Source organism: Oryzias latipes, chromosome 1 (genome assembly GCF_053564925.1).
Source record: "Oryzias latipes strain Hd-rR chromosome 1, Olatipes_Hd-rR_3.1".
NCBI lineage: Eukaryota > Metazoa > Chordata > Actinopteri > Beloniformes > Adrianichthyidae > Oryzias > Oryzias latipes.
In genome coordinates, this window is record NC_136237.1 from 27,174,887 (window position 1) to 27,196,689 (window position 21,803).

The following is a 21,803-nucleotide window of genomic DNA, read 5'->3' on the forward strand; positions in this document are numbered from 1 at the left end:
TTTTTCTTCCGAGATGCTACGTCACTCGTGACGTAGGCGCTAAGGAAGTAGTGCTTGCTGGTGCACCGGCGCCTCGTTTTGTAGTAGTGCCAAAGCCAGTGGCTTCTGCATTCCATGCTTTAGAAGCCCCACCTGTACTGTTAAAAAAGCCACATTCGCTCTAGTGTTTGTGCTTGACCTACTTAAGTGCTAATTTGTTTAAATTAGCTCCCCCCCCCGCTAAGCAATGGAAACGGAGGGTAATTTGAATAAAAAACAGAAGCTAAGCAACGCTCCTGAGAGCTGGGTGAGTTTATTTTATATTTTTCCTCGATGTGTTGATATTTTATCGCTAAGTTATACTGTCAACATGAGTGCTCACTTAAAAAAAGCTGTAGATTAAGGCGCTGTGAGTTCGGCCAACCTGGAAGCGATGTTTTAGTGTTTTTAATATTAGCCAGTTAGCTAGCTGTAGCCTAGCTCCTCATTTAAAGCCATTTTTTTTGCTAATTTTTAGCTAATTCCACTAAACTATCCCACGAATTTTCTGCCAACATCAACGCAGTCAATACAATATTTTTGTTCAGACCTCAGTGAATGATGCCATACATAACATATTTATTTTTATTAACACTGACTGTAAACTTTAATTTAAGGCATAAAAAACATGTTAAATATATAATATGTTTTCAGTTGTAAATCTTAACTGAGTTATTTGATTTTCAGAAGAAATGTCTCCCCAATAATGAATCTTTTTATGCACGTATATATCAATTAATATAAACAGTATATGTTCATTTACATCTAAAATGTGTTTGAAAAATGCAAAAAAGTGAGTAGAAAACAAGTCCTCCATTCTATACAGTCAATGCTACAAAAGCACATTGATTTTTTTTTTCTGACAAGAAAGAGATTTAAAAAAAAAACGTTAACAAAGGTTGAACAATTTCAGATTAGATGTTAAAAGAACATTAAGAAGTGCTAATGTCTTCTCATGCACATGCATCATTTTTTAATTCTGTGATTTCTGCAGGTAAATTAGTTTGATATGTTTATTGCAGTTATGTGACTACATCCAGTTATGAGATTTGGGGTCATGTAAAGATGCTCTTCCGGGATTTTCCACAGATTCCCTAATTTGAATTGAAGCTCTGATTTATCACTATTTTTGTTTTGTGTTGTTTTTTTTACCTAGCTTGGTGAAAGACTAAGACTAATGCAAACTAATTCCAGGAATGTAAATGTTTTCAAACCAAGGTTTTGGAAATGAAAGCTTTGCATTATATATTGAATGTAATGCAAATCGGTACTGATAAATAGTTCACTTGGAAACAAAATTAAAACATTTGTTGACTTTTCTCTTATTTTAGATTCGAATTTGTTTGTGTTTCTGGAACTCTTGAGTTTCTCACTGAATCTGTGATATTCCAGGGAATGCAACGTGCAACTAATGTCACCTATCAGGCTCATCATGTAAGCAGAAATAAACGAGGTCAGGTTGTAGGCACAAGAGGAGGATTCAGGGGGTGCACTGTTTGGCTCACTGGTATGGTAACATTACAATGCCAATTTGGCTCTTCCCTTAATTAGCTGTTTGACATTCATAACAGTGGTGCTTTGCTTCTTGCCAAGGTTTGTCTGGTGCGGGAAAAACAACAGTCAGCATGGCTCTGGAGGAGTACCTGGTTTGTCATCGTATCCCCTGCTACACCCTGGATGGGGACAATATTCGTCAAGGTCTGAACAAGAACCTGGGTTTCAGCCCAGAGGACCGTGAAGAGAACATTAGGCGGATTGCTGAGGTGGCCCGGCTTTTTGCTGATGCAGGACTGGTCTGCATCGCAAGCTTCATTTCTCCTTACAGCAGAGTGAGTGAATGTGGAGAGAAATGAATCATGTGAAATGGTCTAGCTGTGTTAAGATGTGTTTTTTTTTTAAGTTAAAAAAATGCAACAGGACAGTGTACCTTTTAATAAATGTTTGTCCAACGCTGTTTCACTGACAGGATCGCCTTAACGCACGGAAGATCCACGAAGCAGCGGGACTACCGTTCTTTGAGGTTTTTGTAGATGCCCCGCTGGACGTTTGTGAGCAGAGGGATGTGAAGGGCCTTTACAAAAGAGCCAGAGCAGGGGAGATAAGAGGTGAAGTACAATTCTGCTCAAGTTTTAAATCGGTTCAACGTTAGAACTAAAGCAGTAAAATGCCCTCAAAATCCTTATTACTTTCGGGTTCAGATAGAATTAAAAGTCACATTGTAGCTGACAATCTTGATTTTTGAACAGCATTTAATACCAGAAACATCTCAGCATTAAATAAGAGAGTGTCCTTAAGAAGAAATTTATGTTTCTAATACTTTTTTCAGGCTGAAAAAATATATATTATTAGTAGGGATCCCACAATTCTTGGCCTAAAGCCAAACCGTACGCTATACCATGCCACCAAATCTTGAGAAAAGCGAATTGTTGCATCACTTCATTTGCATATGTTAATGTTGAAAGTATTAAATACATGTTGTGCTAAATTTAGGATGTCTTACTGGGATTTATTGGGTTTTTGCATCAGGCTCAGTTTAAACCAACTAACAGTTTTTTCTTTGTAGTTATTTGGTTAATCGCAAAGAAAAACATTTTTTTTCTTCTAAATTTTTAGTTTTTGTTGTTGTTGTTTTGTCGTACACAACTTTATTTCCAACCGAAAGAAAACTTTGATCCAAAAATTAAAATTTGAACCATGTTGTGGGGAAAATAAATCAGTGCATCCCTAAACTGGTACTTTTAAAACAGTTTGTATTTCTTGTGTTATCCTACTGCCTTATTTTTTTAACCTAGTTTCAAATGCAAACCAACACCTCACATAGAGGAAATGCCTGTCATGGCTTTTCATTGCTTCATACTGGTAGGGTGACACATCATCTTTTTTCTGAACTTTTGCAGTTTCTTTACCAAAAGGGCTCAACCTCTAACATATTTGTGATCCCAAAATGCTTCCTGGCTTATTGTGGTTTTAGGAGGAAAAACATTGCTAAAGTCCTCATTAATGTTTTTTTTTAATCTGCATGCCGCAGTAAAGTATCTTTTAGTACTGATCAGCACCTTCCCCCATGTGCTGTCCATTCAAATCCACGCTCACACAAGAACCCAGATCTGCTTGACCAGGCTGGATGTCATGCTGGGGGGAACCCCTGAAGCACTTTTGGCTTAGGGGTCTATGATTGCAAATTTATAGACCAGATGATTTTCTAAAGTTAGGAAATAGTTATGTTGCTGGTTACGTTTTCATTAGAAAGCAGTAGCTGCGGGGAGGAAGAGGCGGAGTAAAAATGTTAAACCCAGACAACGACTTTAATAGTTATGCTGTTTCATATAAGTTCCTTCACTTAACATACCCTAAATACTCCCAAAATTACATCTTACATTCTAGACTAAAAAAATAATGTATTCCACAAGAATATTTTCCAATACTTGCATGAAAATATTAAAAAAAAAAATGTCAGTAGCCCACAGAATGTTCTATTATTTCACATTAGTAGCAATAAAACAAAGCACTTCTATTATTTTTCAAGTTTCCAATTCTAAGCGTGAGACACTTTTGTTTTTGGGGAGCCTTATTGTTGTATTTCTTAAATTGGAGTGAGAACATGTTTAGCATTTATTTGCAAACATAAGGCATTTTTAAAATAATGTATTTCTAATATGTTTTGCATTAAAGTGAATAACATTCAGTACATATTTGTTTTCATCCTGAAGACTTTTTATCTAGTAGTTCAGCCAGACTAATGACTTAGAGGTTTCTAAACCATTTCCTTGGCTTCGAATAATCCCTGATATAGACTACAGTTTGTACAATATAGATGACAGTATTTATTTGTTTAAAATATTGAGCAGCTTTATTAATTCATTTATCTTTATTAATGAATTGAGGAAAGATGGCAAAATCAATCAAGTTTGTTTTTCTCACCTATTTCGGTAAAATGTATACACATTTTTTTCTTTTCTTTATATTTTAATGGAAAACTATTTTCTAAATTTATAATTCTTTATTTTATAAGATGATGTTAAGCTCTACATTTTATTTTATTTTTCCATTCAATACAACTATAGTTAAATTATTATCTTACTCACAAGAATATCAATGAAGGCAATCTTTGTTTTGCCGAGTAATGGAACATTTTTCTTTGTAACCCTTGTGGTATCTTAGATGACCCCACCCTTACATTGACATTTTCTCCCTACCATGATAAAGGAGATAAAGGTGGAAAGATTTCATGTAATCCATGGACACCAGTGAAGATCACAAATCATTGAAGAAGAAAGGTTCAGCGCACTGTCTAGTGGGTCTAGATGACCCAACACCCAACGTTAAAGTGCCTAGGATAGCACAAGGGTTATAACGAAAGGATTCCTATATAAAAAGATTAAAGATCATCAACAATGCAAACAGCCAAATTCCTTCAGTGGTTGAAGGCTGACCGATAACAGCCACCATTAAATATGGTGTTTCACTTTGCATCTTCTGCTATTACTGAGTACATTTATCACTCCACAGCGTTGCAGAGTCATTCTTTCAGAGTCCATTAGTGTTACATATGTGCAGGAAGAGCATGCTAAAGGACACAACTGTTCTTCCGTAACATACAACACAAACACTGACTGTAAAGTAATACCATAATTTATGATTATGTACAGTGCACAAAATTGACTGCAGGAGTTTATTTTTTTTATACGTATCAAATAAATAAAAAAGTCCTCTTTTTTTATTTCAGTTGTGTTGTCACAGGTATATTTGTCAGTCCATTCTCACATCACTGCTCACTTGTGGTAAGACGATCAATAGGATTTTGTTATCAATTATTAATTAATTGATCACATAAATAGGAGCATAATATAGCCTTTAATTGCAAGAATATATATAGCCTTTGTGAGCCGTTTTGCTGAATGATACCACAAAAAGACATTTTGTGGCACTCATTCTCTGTCAGCTGATTATACTAATGAATCCAATTTATTTATTGTTTTTAACATGTTGTGATTTTATTGTGTTTTACCTCTAACTTTGTACAATGACCTTGGGTGTTTTGAAAGGCGCTTTTAAATAAAATGTATTATTATTATTATTATATATTTTTAAATAGTTGTCAGTGAACTGAAAAGTGAAGTGCTTTTTTTATGTTGTTTTTGAATAGCAGAAGGCCTTACATTTTAGAAATCAGTATCATTTAGTGCTGCACTATTCTCCACTTTTATTTTCTTCGAAAAAATGTTTTGAGTTATTCCAGTGTGACCTTGTTTGTACCCCTCAAGGACATTTAGGTTGTGGCACAGAAGCAAAAGTTTGTATATAGACAAAATGTGAGGTGGGTGCTGACAGGTGGAGAGATTTATACCAGGAGTCGCTCTTATGTTTATTGTTTATAGTGTCAAGCCATTTTGGCTGCTTTTGTATACAAGTCCAGCTTGAAAATTGTTAAACACAAAATGGGAAACTCTTCTAGTTTTCTGTACCTTGAAACAAGTTAAAGTTTCCAAAAAATGTAAGTTTTTATGAACCACAAATGCATGTACAATGAGCAAAGTTCTCATGATTCTTTATTTTTAAGCATTTAAAAACGGCTGCAGTATATATCTGACTTTATTAACAAACAAAGGATCATCATATAAGGGTTTTTCCCTGAATTGTTTGCTCAGGAATGGAACATTTGGAATGTAGCACAGCTTAAAGCTATAAGGAAATTGTTTCTGCTTTGATAGGATTCACTGGCATCGACTCAGAGTATGAGAAGCCCGAAGCTCCAGAGCTGGTGCTGAAGACTGACTCCTGCAGTGTGAATGAGTCCATCCAACAGCTGGTTGACCTGCTTCAAGAACGGGTAAGGGCCAAAAATAGCTTGATGTGATGTTACATTTGAGTACTTTCTTTCTTTTTTTGTTTTTTTCACTTCCGTAGAAATTTCTGACCTGATTGTTAAAATAGTGCTGTAATTTTGCCACTGGCCACCAGGGAGCGTGAGAGCATCATATTTGCTCTTGTTATGGCTCTTGGGACACAGGATGGCACGGACTTTGATCTACAAACAAAATCTTTCTCCTCATCGCTACTATATTTGGAATAATTCAGATATTCTATGCAAAAACAAGATTATTTTTTTGAAAATTGGTTTGAAAAAAACATTTCTCTTGTGAGACAAGCGGATTAATCCACAAGTTAACCTGATGTCATATGTTGAGTTTCTGTGCACCTATAGTCTGCATGTTTCACCTGCAGAGTTTGCATTACAGTTATTAGTTACTGGAGCCATCCCAGTTGGTGTTAGACTTCTGTGTAGCAGTTCTCCTTCAGATACTCCATGTTCTCCTCCCAAATTAACAGAATTGTGGTGTAGGAAGATATGTTTTTCAGCTAGCAGGAATAATCAAAGATCCGTTCTCTGTTTCAAAATGAGATTGCCACAAAACCGCATGTTATCTCCTACTAGAATAGGTTTGGCTGTAGACTTCAGTTGGAAAAGGTTTGGTCCCTGCCCCAAAAGTATTTCATCACCAATAAAATGAGAGAAATTTCTTTCAAAATTCTTCATACATTTTATCCAGTGAAACACCTGGACATACCAAGGTTAAAAAAGATCTGGACATAAACTGTTCATTTTGTCATTCCTCACCAGAAACGGTGCCTCATCTTTTTTGGAATTGCTCCTTCACTCAACTATTTTGGAAAGATTTGATGCATTTTATAAGAACTCATCTATGTGAAGATTATAGATTATTTTATGAGCACATTATTTTTGGATATTTTACACAAGGGAGACTTAAGGCAGAGAAAATATATGTAGTGAATTTACTTATAATTATGGCTAAATACTTTAAACACAAGTGTATATATGCCAACAGAAAACAGTATTTTATGTTTTCCAGAAAGAAATGGTACTGTATGTAAACAGTATAAAATCCTTGTCATAACAGTTGAAATATGGTCTCTTTTGAAACTTTAACAGATTCCTTTGCCTTTATTATTTTTGTTTTATTTTTGCTTAACCTGTTTTACATTGTTATTATTATGGGTTTTTGATTTTTTTTTTTTGTTCATTTTCCTGGCAAACTTGAAAATTGTATTATGCAGACAGTGTGGAGTTTTGTGTTTGGTATTTTGTATGAGCAAAGTTTGTTAATAAAGTTATTTAAAAAAAGGAGCACTTATGATGAACTTCTTTTGACGTACCTTGTTTCTTGACATCTATCTGTGCAGGATATCGTTCCGGTTGATGGTTCCTATGAGGTGAAAGAGCTGTATGTTCAGGAGAATAAATTGGATCTTGCTAAGGCTGACGCAGAGACCCTCCCTGCTGTGCAGATTGGAAAAGTACGTATGTTGGGCTCTATCTTTTTTTACTTTAGAAGAATTATTTGATTCTGACATTATTTTATCATATTGTAAAAAGGGTGGTAAAGTCCATCCATCCAAATGATGATTTGAAAGTACATTTTAAGATTTAAATGTACTGTAATTAGAGGGCCGATTGGTTATTTCTAGTCTTTCATGAATGGTGATGTGACTGTCCTCTTCAGCTGGACATGCAGTGGGTGCAGGTGCTGGCTGAAGGCTGGGCCACTCCTCTGAATGGCTTCATGAGAGAGAGAGAGTTTCTGCAGTGTCTTCATTTTGACTGCCTGCTGGATGGTAAGATGTTTCTCAAAACAGCAGTTTGTGTCAAATGAAAAACATACAGTGAAAAGAACTTAATTGCATGTTTTATTCAAACTTTAGTATCTTTGGCTTGGGATGCACTAAAACTCGGATACATTTCTTGACAAGCTAAATTTTCATAGCAAATTTGACTCAAGTTAGTATTTTTTTAATGTTTTGTGTTTATTATAGTCTTTGGACTTTGTATTACTTAATGTATTCCACTTTTTCTTTTACCTTAAAAATGTTTTTAGTTTATCTGCATTGATGGATGAAATCTAGATTTGGCTGGGTACTCTCCCTCCGTCTTCTTACATTCCATCATCCACTTTAGAAGAACATGAAGACCCACTCAAGCACAGGTGCTATCTCACCTTTGCACAAATGGTTTGAGTTATTAAATGAAATATTTCACATGGGTCGATCCAAATGCATAAGTATGCGTGTGTGAACATCAGTTGTCTTGTGTACATGTTGACATGTTTTGTATGTGGGAATTTTCGGAGCCCACAGGTATGTTTGTGGCATTTGGGTGTATGTGTGTAGACAGGCCCCGCCCCCTTTTGGATTTATATAACTTATAAACCAGACTGTAATGATTGTAAACATCTAGCAACTTGTTGCTTTATGCTGCTTAACGGTTCTACGCCTCCTCCTCTTTAATTCCCGCCCGGATCCCTCTCTCTTCTTCCCTTCTTTTCTTTTCCGTCCGGTCCAACAAAAGACTGTTACAGATATGAGTAAGATGAATAAAGTTTAGGCTAAATTACAAAAGGGGTTTATTTAAATATACATATAGTGTGTCAAAGGTTTCATAACCCCTATTGTGACAGTAAAATCTGTCGAACACAAGAGACTTTCAGCTCTTGTCTGTCTGCTCAGCTGTTGGACAGGACAAGTAAAAAAAAAAAACGAAAAAAGTTAAACCAGATGGAACTTTGGCCAACCAGGGACTCTGATTTGGTAGTGACGTATGAATGGTGTCTGTTTTCAGTCACCACCGTTTGAAAATTGATCATGGAGGAGAAATTATTAATTGCAGGTTTAGTCTTTCATATATTAAAATAGAGCTGTAAAAGAAAAAGCTTGGGGCAAAAATCGCAAGATTTGCACCACTTTGACATTTGGCATCAAACCTCTTCCAACCTTTGGATGGTGGACATGCGCTGGTAAACCGTAGAAATAGGAAAACAAGTCTCTGCCTGCTCACCCAGTGTGAACACTGTGGGCTATTTAGCGCGTCACATGCCCAATGTGAATGTAGCATAAGATGCAGTGAGGTTATTGAGACAAAATATTTGGAATACGTCGAATTGGTTATTAGAACAGGGTCTAACCTTATATCGCCCACTTTGAAAGAGCCTATTGTGTGATGGTTTGATGTGAAACCGCTTTCTCCAACGACTGGACAAAGTTTAAAACATGTTTGTTTGGCAGTCTAAATCAATGAAGCTCATTGAGCTGGAAACTACAGTCTAGACGGGGTCTATTTAAACCTCTTAGAAAATTATGGATTTTACGCACATTTTATAAAAATTCAATAGAACGTCAGCCTATGTCAACATTCCTGCTTAGAGTTCTTGCTGGTGCAATTCTGCTTTGACTGTGCCATCGTGATAATTGGAAATGTATCAATGCACCTGAATGAAAAACATGGAACAGGTGGGCTGTTTCTCTGCATTCTTCTCTAAATGTACACACCTTTGTTTGTTTACCTGGGGCACAGACATTTGCTCACAGTTGTGGGTAAACCAACTGGGAGAGTGGACAGCTATGTCAGAGAACACAGGTAACAATGCTAGACAGGAACATGAAATGGTACACACTTAACTCTTGTGCTTAGGAAAATTGAAAAAATATTTGGATATCAATCCTCTCACCATCCTTTTAGGTTAATCTACTTTATCTGATCCATCTCATATTCTGGCAAATCACGAAACTTGCCAAGTGCCAAAATCTTGACTGGACTGGATTGGTAGACGGTAAAAAGGTTAAGATGCAGAAAAAAAGTCTTCTTTGGTTTCCCCCAATGTTTTTTTTTTTTTTTTTTTTTTTTACAACAGATCAAGTAAAGCTGAAGCAAATCATGAGTAAAATAGAATTTTAGTTTTTTTGGAACTGAACTGTCTTATTGTTTTGTTCAAAGCCGTTTTTTGGGAGGAATATCTTCAAGTGGAGTTTCAAGTATGATTTTAATCTAAATATCGGTAAAAATATTGCCCATGTATTGGCCAACATGTCTTTAAAAATATCAACATATCAGATTTTGGCAAAAAAGGGCAATATTGTGCCTCCCTGCTTTCAATCATTGTCGCAGTCCAACAAGAACAAACAAAACAAAATGTCAAAGTCTCCCTTTTAAGACTAGTCCCTCTCAAGCAAATCTTTGGCACTGTCATGCGCTTGTTTATTTAATTACAATGAAATGAATTTTTGACTTGCTTACACAAACTCCAGATTCTATGATGGTCTCCAATCATGACGCAGTTGGTTAGAACTTTTGTGACTTATTATAAAGAAGTCACGTTTTTAAGAGCTGGTGTGGCATTTTTTAAAATTGTGTTCTAAAATATATAATCCCAGAACAGGAAAGGGGGTGTACCTTACATTGTTTTCTACATACTTTATCTATTAATATATTTAGACTAAAAAGTCTAGATTAAGTTTCCTGTTAGTTCTAAGAGTGAAAGACGTGGAGGAAGAAGCTTTTTATTGATTGACACCACACACCGCTATTTGTTCATTTTCACTTCCTTCTTTGAATGTGACAGGAAGGGGATCGATTACACACAACATAATTCTATAACTGCTTCTAACGCACAAAACTGCTGCTCTGGCCAAACAAAAAGCCAAGAAACATAAACAGACATCCAAGTTCAAGCGCGTATCTCTCACATTCTGACGTTTTGCTGTGTGTTTTATTGTATCCAGCTGTTCTGTGAGATTGGGACAGAAGCTGGTGGCATCCACCCCTATTTCTATATACTTAATCATTTATCTTGTAAAAAGTGCTCAGGTCTCAACCTTCTATTCACCCTTATTGAAAAATTGAGAAACTAGAAGAACACAGACAAAGTATGACATAGTAGTGGGACAAGATCTAGTGTAGTTTCCATTCTTTCCATTCTTCTTTGAGCTTCTTAAATTACAGCCTTTAGGATGTGCGTTCTTGTTGTGGCCCGAGGGTCTACAACATGATTCTTCACAACAAAGAAGGCTTTACATGTTTTCTTACACTGTACATTTATATATAGTATTTTTTGGTACATTATTGCCTTTCAACTGTGGTCAAGGGAAACACCTAAACTGTACTAATAACAACAGGTACAATTTGTTAGACCATTAAAAGTGACAGCATACCTAATTACCTGGTGTGCCTACGTTTAATTTTTCTTTTGCTTTCTGACCTGGAGCTGAATTTCTGTGGAACACGAAGCTCAAAAATTTACAAGGTTTGATTAATTAAAGCTCTTCACCACCTGATAGACTGTTGAAACATCACAGCTGTGTTGTTTTGTATTTTATGTGATTTTGAATAAATAAGGACACCGTTCACTTGAAAAACTTCCCATCAATCCCTCTGACCAATCGCTTGCTTCTTGGTCGCTCTAGGCATTCTGGATGGTGTAGTTATATCACATTAGGACTGTGTTGGTTGGTTATTGGGCCTTTTGAATTGAGAATCTCACTCTCCATTCTTTTATTTGAAAAAGTTCCCCTTCACTACTGTGCAGACGCCATAACTTAATCGCTCATCCGTGACTGCCGGAGGTTTGTTTCCTGGTTGGGCCTCTTTCTGTGTGAAGTTTTCAAGATCTCTTTGTCGTCCTTTCAGGCTTTATGCCTTCCTCCCACAGTCTAGAAATTTTGACGGATGACTGTCCCTGTGGTCTGTCCAGGCTTTCCTCTCATGAGCTCAATGGCACTTGGGATCGGAAACCTTCTCTTTTTTTTCGGGGAAAAGAAAGGGTTTTATTAACAGTTTAATGAAGTTGGAATTGAAAGATTGTTGTAGATATCCTCTTTAGCATTTGGACACATTTTTTCTGCTTGTATTTGTAAAAGTTAAGTGCCGAGTTGTTTTTCAGGGTCACGGTAACCCTTGTGCTATCCTAGGCACTTTGAAATTGGGAGTTGGGTCATCTAGACCCACTAGACAGTGCACTGAACCTTTTTTCTTCAATGATTTGTTATCTTCACTGGTGTCCATGGATTACATGAAATCTTTCCACCTTTATCCACCTTTGTCATGGTAGGAATAACACGTCAATGTAAGGATTGGGTCATCTCGACCCCATAGGATAGCCCAAGGGTTAAGGCAGTAATAAGTTAAACACCCCGTCTCCAACAGGTGGAGTGATCAATCTTTCTGTGCCTGTGGTGCTGCCGGTGTCCACTGCCGATAAGGAGCGTTTGGATGGCGTCACCGCTATGGCCTTGGTGTACGAGGGCAAAAGAGTGGCCATCCTTCGTAATCCAGAGTTTTATGAACACAGGAAAGAAGAGCGCTGTGCTCGGCAGTGGGGGACTACCTGTAAAGACCACCCTTACATTAAGGTGAGTGTCTGATGGGACTTCCTGCTTGTTCAGAATTACCTTGATGCACCAAACAGCACCTGCTTTGCTTTTTATCTAAAAGTATTGGGTATTTGTGAAAGTTGGAATTACTGTTCTTCTTTTTAATAAAACTGAATAATTCCTAAAGTGCAGCAAAGGTAGCCAAAACAAAGTTGCTAAGAAAATGAGGGGCAAAAGTGTGAGTCTGGAAGTGCTTCATGGGAAATCACACAGCTGTTTTGGACCACTGACTGTAAATGAGAACTGGATCAAGTAAGTGTGATGTCACCCATTAGAACACATGTTGTATGTTCAGTTATTGAAAACCAAGTGTCAGACATGTGTCAGTCATTGTAACGTAGCATTAGGTTCAGCTTGTTCTAAAAGCAAATGTGGGAATTGAAATACAGACAGAAAGTCCAGTAGTGAGTTATCCTGAAACCCACTTTTCCTAAAACAAATACTTTTTTTAAATTCTGAGTTCTAAAGCCATTTACAAAGAATGCTCAGGATAAGAAAAATCTAATATTTCATAAACTGCATTTTAGCATCTCTTGTTTGGTGAAGCTCTTCTGTGTTCATACAAAGTGCAATTCCCATTCTTCTTAGTACGGAAAATCAGATCTGGCCTGTTTACGCTGCCGGCCTTTCCAAAAGAAAAACACTGCAAAGCATCTTTCATTGCTGTCCTGCTGCCAGCTGCACACAGGTTGAACTGCTTAGAGTGTGGGACATCACAAAAAAACTCTTAAGAGTAACTTAAAGACAAGCCAAGTGGTTATTGATTACATCGAGTGGACACTTTTTCTGCTGGCAGCCACATTCGTTTTTTTGAGTAAAGCTTGCCAGAACAAACTATAATCAGTCATTTTGATACTTAATCCAAAGCTTTAAGAAGTTTGAAAGGGCTTACACATATTATTTATTAGTGAAATGAGTCTCAAAGCTGCAAACCATTCCCATACATCAAGTAAAGAAAACTTTTGTTTTCTTTGATGTTAATTGATTGAACAACCGATGTCCAACTGCATTCTATGTATAGATCTTTTGTACCTTTCAAAAAACGAATACCGAAAATGGAAAATGCTTCATTTAGTTAATTTGTTGTAATTTCAGTTTTTCGGCCTAATTATTGCATGCTTTTAATTTGAAAGCAGACTGTTTTCCCAGTTTTCCCTCTGTTAGAACAGAGATCCCATCTGTTATTTTCATATTACCTCTGGAAAAACTGAGCTTTTCAGGGCTCAGTTTTTCTATCGTTCTGCACAAACGTTCAGTGTAATCACTCGAAGCCTTTTGGTCCTCCCACATTTGAAGGTGTTATATTTGGAGGTCGATTCTCCCGCTCGGCCGGCACCAAAATATGTTTTTGAGATTGCATTGATCTGTCCACACCCATCTATATTTCCACTTGGCGATTCGCTTTCCTAATTTAGCCCGTTTTTTTTCTTTTTCTTTCTTTAGTGCAGTTCTTATTAACCGGTGGGGCTCAGGTAGACCCTTTAGGGAGACGGTGTCCAGAAATGATCCTCCACGGTCTGTGCAAAGTGCCAGGGCTTTGTTTCTATACAAGAATGTGGCTCATGTTACTGACACAAATAGTTTATTTTTTTTATTTATTTTAAATATTCAATACTTGTTGAGCAATAATGCAGGCTGGTTTGTAAAATGCCAGCTAATTTTACTATGTTTTTAAAGATCCAATCTGATGAAAAAGATATCTTAGATGTTTTAATGTGTTCTTGTGGAATTTTTGATGATGGGGGACAAAGATAAAGAAAATTAAGCTTAAAATTGCATTTGGTCCCAGTTTGTATGAACTACTTCCACTCTGTAGAAACTATGTTCTACAAAATGACACAGGTTTTTGGATTTTGGCCAAAAACGGCATAATCCTAGTTGAAAGACCCCTGGGAAAATGCTTTTACAACTGATCCAAAGATGATTGGAGTGGGTTTTTAATGAACACATTCAGTTGGCTGCTTTTACCTGACATAAATGAACACATTTAACTCCTGCTTAACTCATGCTGTCCCATTTTAAAACCTTTACTTTGCTTCATCAGCACAGTAACAAAATTACTCTGATTAGTTTGATGACAAAGCGGCAAGTTCTACAGTTATTCTTCCTTATTTCTAATGGTAAAATCTGGCTTGGCAGTTTTCTAATGCAATACAATCTGAAAATGTCAAATACTGGTACCATAACTCTACACTGTCATCACCTAATGCACATGTGTCAAACTCCAGGCCCGCCGACCAAATGTGGCCTTCCGTGTCATTTTTTGTGGCCTGCGAGAGCATAAAAGTTTTTAATTTCTTAAAATAAAAATTGGTGTGTATTTATTCATATCTAGGGGGAATTGAACTTGAAATATCGGATTGGGCAACTACCGGTATACATTAGGACTTAAAGGTTGTCCATATAACCTAACCTGACAGAATCCAATGTAAAAGGATTTATGCTAGAGTAACAAGTAAACATGTGTTTTCTATGCAACTGTAACTGTCACTTTAAAAGTTATAATAAATAAATAATGAGTTATTTAACATTAAGGAATAGTTGCATACATTTTTCATTACATTCAGTTAGATGTCTAACTGGCCCTTTGAGGATGACCACTGTGCTGATGTGGCCCTCAGTGAAAATGAGTTTGACACCCCTGACCTAATGTGTCAGTGCTTCCTTAGCACATGTGCTAAATGTATTTTAGCACATGTGATAAGAAAGCTGTACCTTTGTTTTTCTCTTTTCAGGCACTCAAACCTAACCCAAGTTCACCAATGAAGGTCTCACCCATTAAAGTTGTGTGTTTGCACACATCAGTATATGTTTAGCTTAGTGTGGTGGAGTCTTTCTGTCAGCGCTCATTTACTGTTACAGCTACAACTTCTATTCTTTATTTTTTGTGCCCCCTTCTAGTCACAAAAAGAGCTTTTTTTTCTGCATAACAGTCAATCCACTCTTTCCTGTTTACCTGTGTGTCAGATAGAGCTGCTTTTGCTGGAAGCGATGCTGCTGCAGCTGTTTGTTTGGTTAGGCTCTTAGCATTGCTAAACATGCTACATGTGTACATGCTTCACATGACAGTTTATCTGCACACGGATTAAATCTTTCATCGTTGATGTGGACAACGTGGAAAAGAAAAACAGGTTTGAAAAACAATGTATTTGTGCAATGATTGAAGCAACCTTCTGTGAAGTTGTGTTGATGCTAAAGCTGCAGACCACTCTTAATCTGCATTGCATACGTTAATACGTCTGCTTTTAAAGTATAAATATCAAAGAGTTTTCACATGATAGATTACATTCTAGTGAATTCAGCGACGTGGGTGGATTTTTCCATGTAAGTTTGTCACTTTGTATCATATTAAAATAGCACAGGCCAGCGATTTCTGTAATTCTATCTTTGGTCTCATGAGTGCGGCAGGAGGCAGGCGAAACAGCGCCTGAAACCAAAGGAGCCGGTTCCTGCTTCCTTAGCACTTGAATGACTTTGTTTGATGAATCCCACAAGGGGAAGCTCTCTGGTGAATGTGGTCACAAGCTTTTATCAGTGTGTTAAGTTCATAAAATGTCTCCATTTATAACACTATTCCAATTTTACTTGGAGTTGATGAGTAGAATTTGAAAGTCAGGACTCTATCTTGACAAGGGGTGCTGACTTAATTAGTTTTTAATAACTTTGGAAGCGACTTCCCAAATCCAGTCCTCTCATCCAGCGTGTCAAAATGACTGGAAGAAACTCAGCTTTCCATACAAAAGACTGTTGAAAGGCTTAGCATATGTTACAAAATGAAAACTACACAGAAAAAAAGCAACTGCATGCTTTAGCTTTTCTGTACATGTCATAACTTCAAACTAGTAAACCAAACATGGTCTTATTTGAAAATAAGTGTAATTTCTGGAAAAAAAATGCTGTTTTGCCTACCTGACACAATCTATTTCTTTAACGTCAGTCAAAGCACAGCAGGGAAAAATAATTAATTTGGTGTGCAGAAACAAAACAATAAAATGTGTTTTCTATGGACATTTAAGAAGACAGGGCAAAACATGTTTCTTTAAACACATTTGCAGTAATTTTTTATTTCTTATCTAAGTTATTCATGAATATTATTCATAAAGTCGTTTTAGTTGTGAAGACATTTAGTTCAATTTAGTTTGGTCTTTTTTTGTCTGCCCCCGGCAGAAGGTGCAGTCTTTTCTTTTTCTTCTTAAGGCTGTAAAAGTTTATTTTCAAATGAAAAAAAAGTTAAAATTAAGTTAAAATAGATACTTTAATCAAAAGCAGAAACGTCCAGATTCTGTCATTTTACTGACTGTTTTATACTATACTGTCTTTATCGTCCTATTAGAAAGCTTGACGGCAATAAAACAAAGAAATGAAAGGTCTGCGATGCTTGAAATCTAAACCCAGTCTGATTTGTGTTCACTGTTGTGATCACCTTTACTGTTACTACTGCAGATGGTGATGGAAGGTGGAGATTGGCTGGTAGGTGGAGACCTGCAAGTTCTGGACAGGATTCGTTGGAATGATGGTCTTGACCAGTACCGCCTAACTCCCAACGAGCTGAGGCAGAAGTTTAAAGAAATGAATGCAGGTATGGCGACAGGAGAAGGTTATTTTGTACAGAATATTCTGTGTACCCTACCTGAACCAAGGAGAAACAGGACTATGCAGCAGATTTTCCTGATTTTTCTGTTTTATCTTAGCAACTAAGCAGAACTTTATACTAATTCTGCAGTTTGGGAAGATGAAAGTTTAACTTTTATTGTTTAGTCTTTGGTGAATGTTGATCCTTTATATGTTGCAAAAATAGGCAACTAAGGAACTAAAGCCTTAGCCACATGTAGCAGTATGGGGTTGACCCGTACAGCCGTCGGAGGTCATTGGGTTGTCTGGGCCCATGGAGGGTCGTAGAGAGGACAGGCCACATCTTAAGGGGGGGGGGCGTGTCTTGCAATTCCCTTGGGGCTCATTCATTGTTGAAAGGGAAAAACAATGTTCGTTGTGCGTGTGGTAGATATATTGTGAAGTATTTGTACGGAAAATGGAAGCTGCACTCGTTTTTTGACATTCGGGTGATGCGGTCGTATGGCGCCCCCTATGCCTCACTCTGATCGTCCTTAAGGTGCAAGTACTGATCTCTTACCGGCCACGTGTAAATGCTACAAGCAATTTTCTTTCATTTTTTTTACTGTCAGGCTGCCTTTAATAACCTTTTCTTGTTTTCCTCTGTTGTTAGACGCCATCTTCGCCTTCCAGCTCCGTAACCCAGTGCACAACGGCCACGCCCTTCTAATGCAGGACACCCAGAAGCGACTGATCGAGCGGGGCTACCGCCGGCCCGTCCTGCTGCTCCACCCGCTGGGGGGCTGGACCAAGGACGACGACGTGCCGCTACCATGGAGAATGAAGCAGCATGCCGCAGTGATGGAAGAAGGCGTGCTGAATCCAGACTCCACCATTGTTGCAATTTTTCCCTCCCCCATGATGTATGCGGGGCCAACCGAGGTAATAATCAAGGCCACGATGTTTGCAGTTGCATGCCTGACATTTGTTTGAACACAGCGTTGATGTTTTCCTCAGAAGTAACTGAGCAAATATGTTTCTGTAAAACACAATCAGAGTCAAAGCGTTTGTTCATTTTGTTTTAGAGAAGCAAATGTCAAAAAGAGGAATTTACTATTGGTTAAAGATGCGTACTTTACAGTGTTTTCAGACAAACCTAACATAGGTATATTCACATCAACGTGTAAAAGTTTCTGACTTTTAGGATATAGATGCTGTTTGTTATTCACCAAATGCTTCCTGCCTAATCCTTCATTTACGTTTTTAAATGTGTTTTCGTGCGGTTGAACCCATCGTCTCAGGTTCAGTGGCACTGCAGAGCGCGCATGGTGGCTGGAGCCAATTTCTACATCGTTGGCCGAGACCCTGCAGGCATGCCTCACCCCGACACAGGAAAGGACCTGTATGAGCCCAGTCATGGAGCCAAGGTCCTCACCATGGCTCCGGGCCTCATCAGCCTTGAGATAGTACCCTTCAAGGTTGCTGCTTACAACAAGATCAAAAGAGCCATGGACTTTTATGACCCCAAGAAGTAAGCACTGTTTCTATAGTCTGAAGGGCCGTTTTGAGGAGTGGACTCTTTTGTCTCCTGTAGTTTTGAAGGTAATTTATTAAAGTAATAGGATACAGGGGAGGTATGCAGGAAGTGCTGGCTTGCACAGAATTAATTTCTAAACTTATTTATGGATTTAGCCCACACTAATACTTCAACTGTAGGCTGAACAACCTAAACAGAAATGGCATTCTCTTGTTTTTTTATTGTTTACAGAAAAGACCTCCATTCATTTTTATTTTTTTTTTACGCTGTCTGAGTTGAAATATTGAGCCAAGAATAACAGCAGCTGCTTTTCGTTCCTATACACTTAAAAGGCTTTGAGGATTAGTATGACTTTTGATGTTTGAGGAAATTACCGTTGATTAAAGTCTGCACATAGACACTGTGTATAATGACTAATCATACTGTTTCTTTGCTTTTTATCCAGGTCTAATAAAAAAAAGCTCTACGTTGGGTTATGCAACTGTAGTTGTGTTACACCAGAAATATTAGGATTAATCAAAAGATTAGCTTTATTATCCATGATGCAAATCTTCAAGATTTTGTTTCCCCAAACTGGAATCAGTTCTTTTTGTCTTTTCTATTAAATGAGACAACTAAGACCTCCTATTGATATTGTTTGAAGTCCAACCAAATGATCAGGCAGGGGAATTTATAACTATTTTATATGTTTATCTGATTTTAAAAGAAAGATTGTTTCCCAAAAACAAAATACTAACAGCTTTACAATCCTTCCCTCAGCCGTACATCGCTCTTCATTTGTCTTTTAAACCGCAAAAGATTCAAAGTAGATTCCTATTTGCCGACCAAATGGAAGTGTGCAATGGGTGTTGTTTTTTTACCCTTTTTTTTTTTTTGGATAACTTTTAGGAATATAAGTGCATTCTCTGCTCTGAAACGGTTTATCTTGTGGCTTCTGCCACAAAGCAAATTCCATCTCAGAGACGTTTGCCGCCATTCTGAGTAAATTTATGGCATTTTTTGTGGCCTTTCTGGCTCTTCCAAGGCAGGTTATAGATGAGCATCTAAATCACCAACACCTCTCAGTCTTTCTCTGAAGTGTCCATGCTTAGATCAGAGCAAGCTGCTCACCAGCTTTTGTGGTATGGATGTTGTTTTTTTTCCCCTAAACTTTTTAGAGAACTCAAAAACGTATTTTTAGTCACAGTTTATGATCGTATTTATAGTCAAAATTAACTTCAGTGTAGAGAGGGAACTTTCAGAAGCCATAAAAGGGCTTCACTGGGGACAGATTTCAAAGGTTTCTGGCTTCTTGCTGCCTGCAAATCCTCTTATAGCTTTTCTTAGTTTGTTACATTTTTTTTTCTTCATTTTAAGCTCAGAGGCTCATTTGTTAAACTCAGGAAAGAGAAGGTGACGAAAATAAAAGCCAATGGAATTTCTTCACTCTGACAGATGGGTGTTTTATTTTGCGGTACCTAAATGGTTTTTCTTCCTTTGAAAAATAGCGTGTTTCAATAAAAAGAAAGACAGAAAATTAGTATTAATTGTGTGTTTAATCGGATGCCAAGAGAAAAGAAATGGAGCGTTTTCAGAGCTAAAAGAAGTCCATTTTCAAAAACTAAAATGGACATTAAAGCTGTTGTTCCTTCTGTTATAAACACATTATTCACTCTTGTTAAAACTTCTCTAAATTTCTAGTTGTTCATTCCTTTCTTTTTAGATAAGACGTCTTTATTTTTCAAATTTATTTTTCTAGTTTTCTGTTGGTGAGAACCTGCTATTCAATGGTCAGACAGCAGCTGCCTCCTATCGTTCATGTTGACCACATTTATTATTCATCGTCTTTCTTTCTTTTTGTTTTTATTCCTCTCCAGCCATCAAGACTATGACTTCATCTCAGGCACCCGCATGCGTAAGCTGGCTCGTGAGGGACAGAACCCTCCGGATGGCTTCATGGCGCCGTCGGCCTGGGCTGTGCTGAAAGAGTACTACAAGTCACTGGAGAAGGCCTGAAGGTGCTGATCCTCGCACGACCAAGACGGGAAGAATGGGAACAGCTTCTGCTCCAAAGGAGGGGACCACTCACGTCTATAACACAAACCTTTTATCTGTCACTTTCCTGCTCTATGCTTCTGGTTTGTTTTTAGTTTTGTCTTGACTGCGTTTTAGCTGTATGTGTTTTATTTATCTGCATTTAAAAACTATGAGAGAAGTCGGTTTGCTGCAAACATGACATTTTATAAAAGTAGGCGTTAGTGTTTCATTAACACTTAAACTGTATTTTCTAACATCTGGTTTAAAACGATTGTACAAAAATGATCAAAGATGCAAGAAGCTCCTGATGACCTGAATGGACGGGACTGTTGAACAGTACTAGAATGTTCAGGAATGACTTTTGAGTTTTGTCCACATCTAAAGTGTTACTAATGGAGTTCACCTTTTGCACGCCTGCGGCACAAAGAAGCTTCTTTGTATTTTCCTTGTGCAAAAGACAAAAGATGTGTGCACAAGTATTAAAAGTGTGAGTTGAGTGCCTTGGTCTTCACAATCAGTCACGTCTTGTTTAAAAAAGAACAAATAGAACCTTTATTAATTGTTTTTATTTGTTTTGTCCCAGCTGTTCATGTAGTGGTCAGTTCTTTAATTCAAATTGTCTTCCATCATATTAACCTCATTCTGCATGTAACTATTTACATGTCATATATTTAACCTTTTTTTCTTGTATCTGCTAATATTTTTCTGTATTTTTCCTGGTATTCTATATATTTAGGTGTTTGGAGATGGGGTAATTCTATTCCTTGTCCAATAAACAATTTTTAGAAAAAAAAATAACTCACTTTTTCAGTTTTTGTGGTATTTTTCTCAAATTTTATTTACTCGGAATAACTCCAAATCCAGTAAGTTAATGTTAGAAAAAAAGCAAAGCTTTGAACACGAAGCTGTTTATCTGAAACTGAGCTGAAATGCTGAAGTAAAATGTGAGAAACTTTGTTTTTACGCGTCTTTAGGAAGGTTTTTTGTGGTAACCCTTGTGCTATCCTAGGCACTTTAACATTGGGAGTTGGGTCATCTAGACCCACTAGACAGTGCGCTGAACCTTTTTTTCTTCAATAATTTGTGAACCTCACTGGTGTCCATGGATTACATGAAATCTTTCCACCTTTATCCACCTTTGTCATGGTAGGGAGAACACGTCAATGTAAGGGTGGGGTCATAGGTTAACTTCATCCAGTGACAAACTGAATATGTTAAATCTTTAATTTGCTGTTGGCAATTTGCAAAACTGGGACTTTAAGACTGTTTTAGATAAAAAAAATAAATTAAAATTGTTTTTTTGTCAGAAATACTGTAATTACATATATTTTTTCACACTGTAACCCTATTGATGCAGATATGCATGAACCTACTCCAAAATTATCTTAATTCAGCATCTATATGACAGCAAGAAAACAAAACTGATTTTTTTTCCATAGCTGGAAATACATTTAGGCTTTAA

At 37.2% G+C, this 21,803-nt stretch overlaps 1 protein-coding gene across 1 annotated transcript; it reads left to right on the forward strand.

Moving 5' to 3' along the window:
- The first annotated feature begins 18 nt into the window (after positions 1-18).
- LOC144994433 (bifunctional 3'-phosphoadenosine 5'-phosphosulfate synthase 1) lies at positions 19-21,136 on the forward strand. The gene is made up of 12 exons (XM_078952267.1): positions 19-286; positions 1,411-1,525; positions 1,612-1,847; positions 1,985-2,123; positions 5,730-5,848; positions 7,222-7,335; positions 7,542-7,653; positions 12,011-12,216; positions 16,681-16,816; positions 17,462-17,730; positions 18,090-18,319; positions 20,182-21,136. Exons 1-12 carry the CDS (start codon positions 227-229, stop codon positions 20,318-20,320), a joined length of 1,875 nt encoding a protein of 624 aa, XP_078808393.1. The 5' UTR covers positions 19-226; the 3' UTR covers positions 20,321-21,136.
- Positions 21,137-21,803: the final 667 nt, after the last annotated feature.

Bases quoted from the DNA above. Each gene is read 5' to 3' on its own strand.
- LOC144994433 (XM_078952267.1), top strand. From the start codon at position 227: ATGGAAACGGAGGGTAATTTGAATAAAAAACAGAAGCTAAGCAACGCT. The intron at 5,849-7,221 runs GTAAGGGCCAAA...CTATCTGTGCAG, and splicing joins TTGACCTGCTTCAAGAACGG to GATATCGTTCCGGTTGATGG. The intron at 18,320-20,181 runs GTAAGCACTGTT...ATTCCTCTCCAG, and splicing joins GACTTTTATGACCCCAAGAA to CCATCAAGACTATGACTTCA.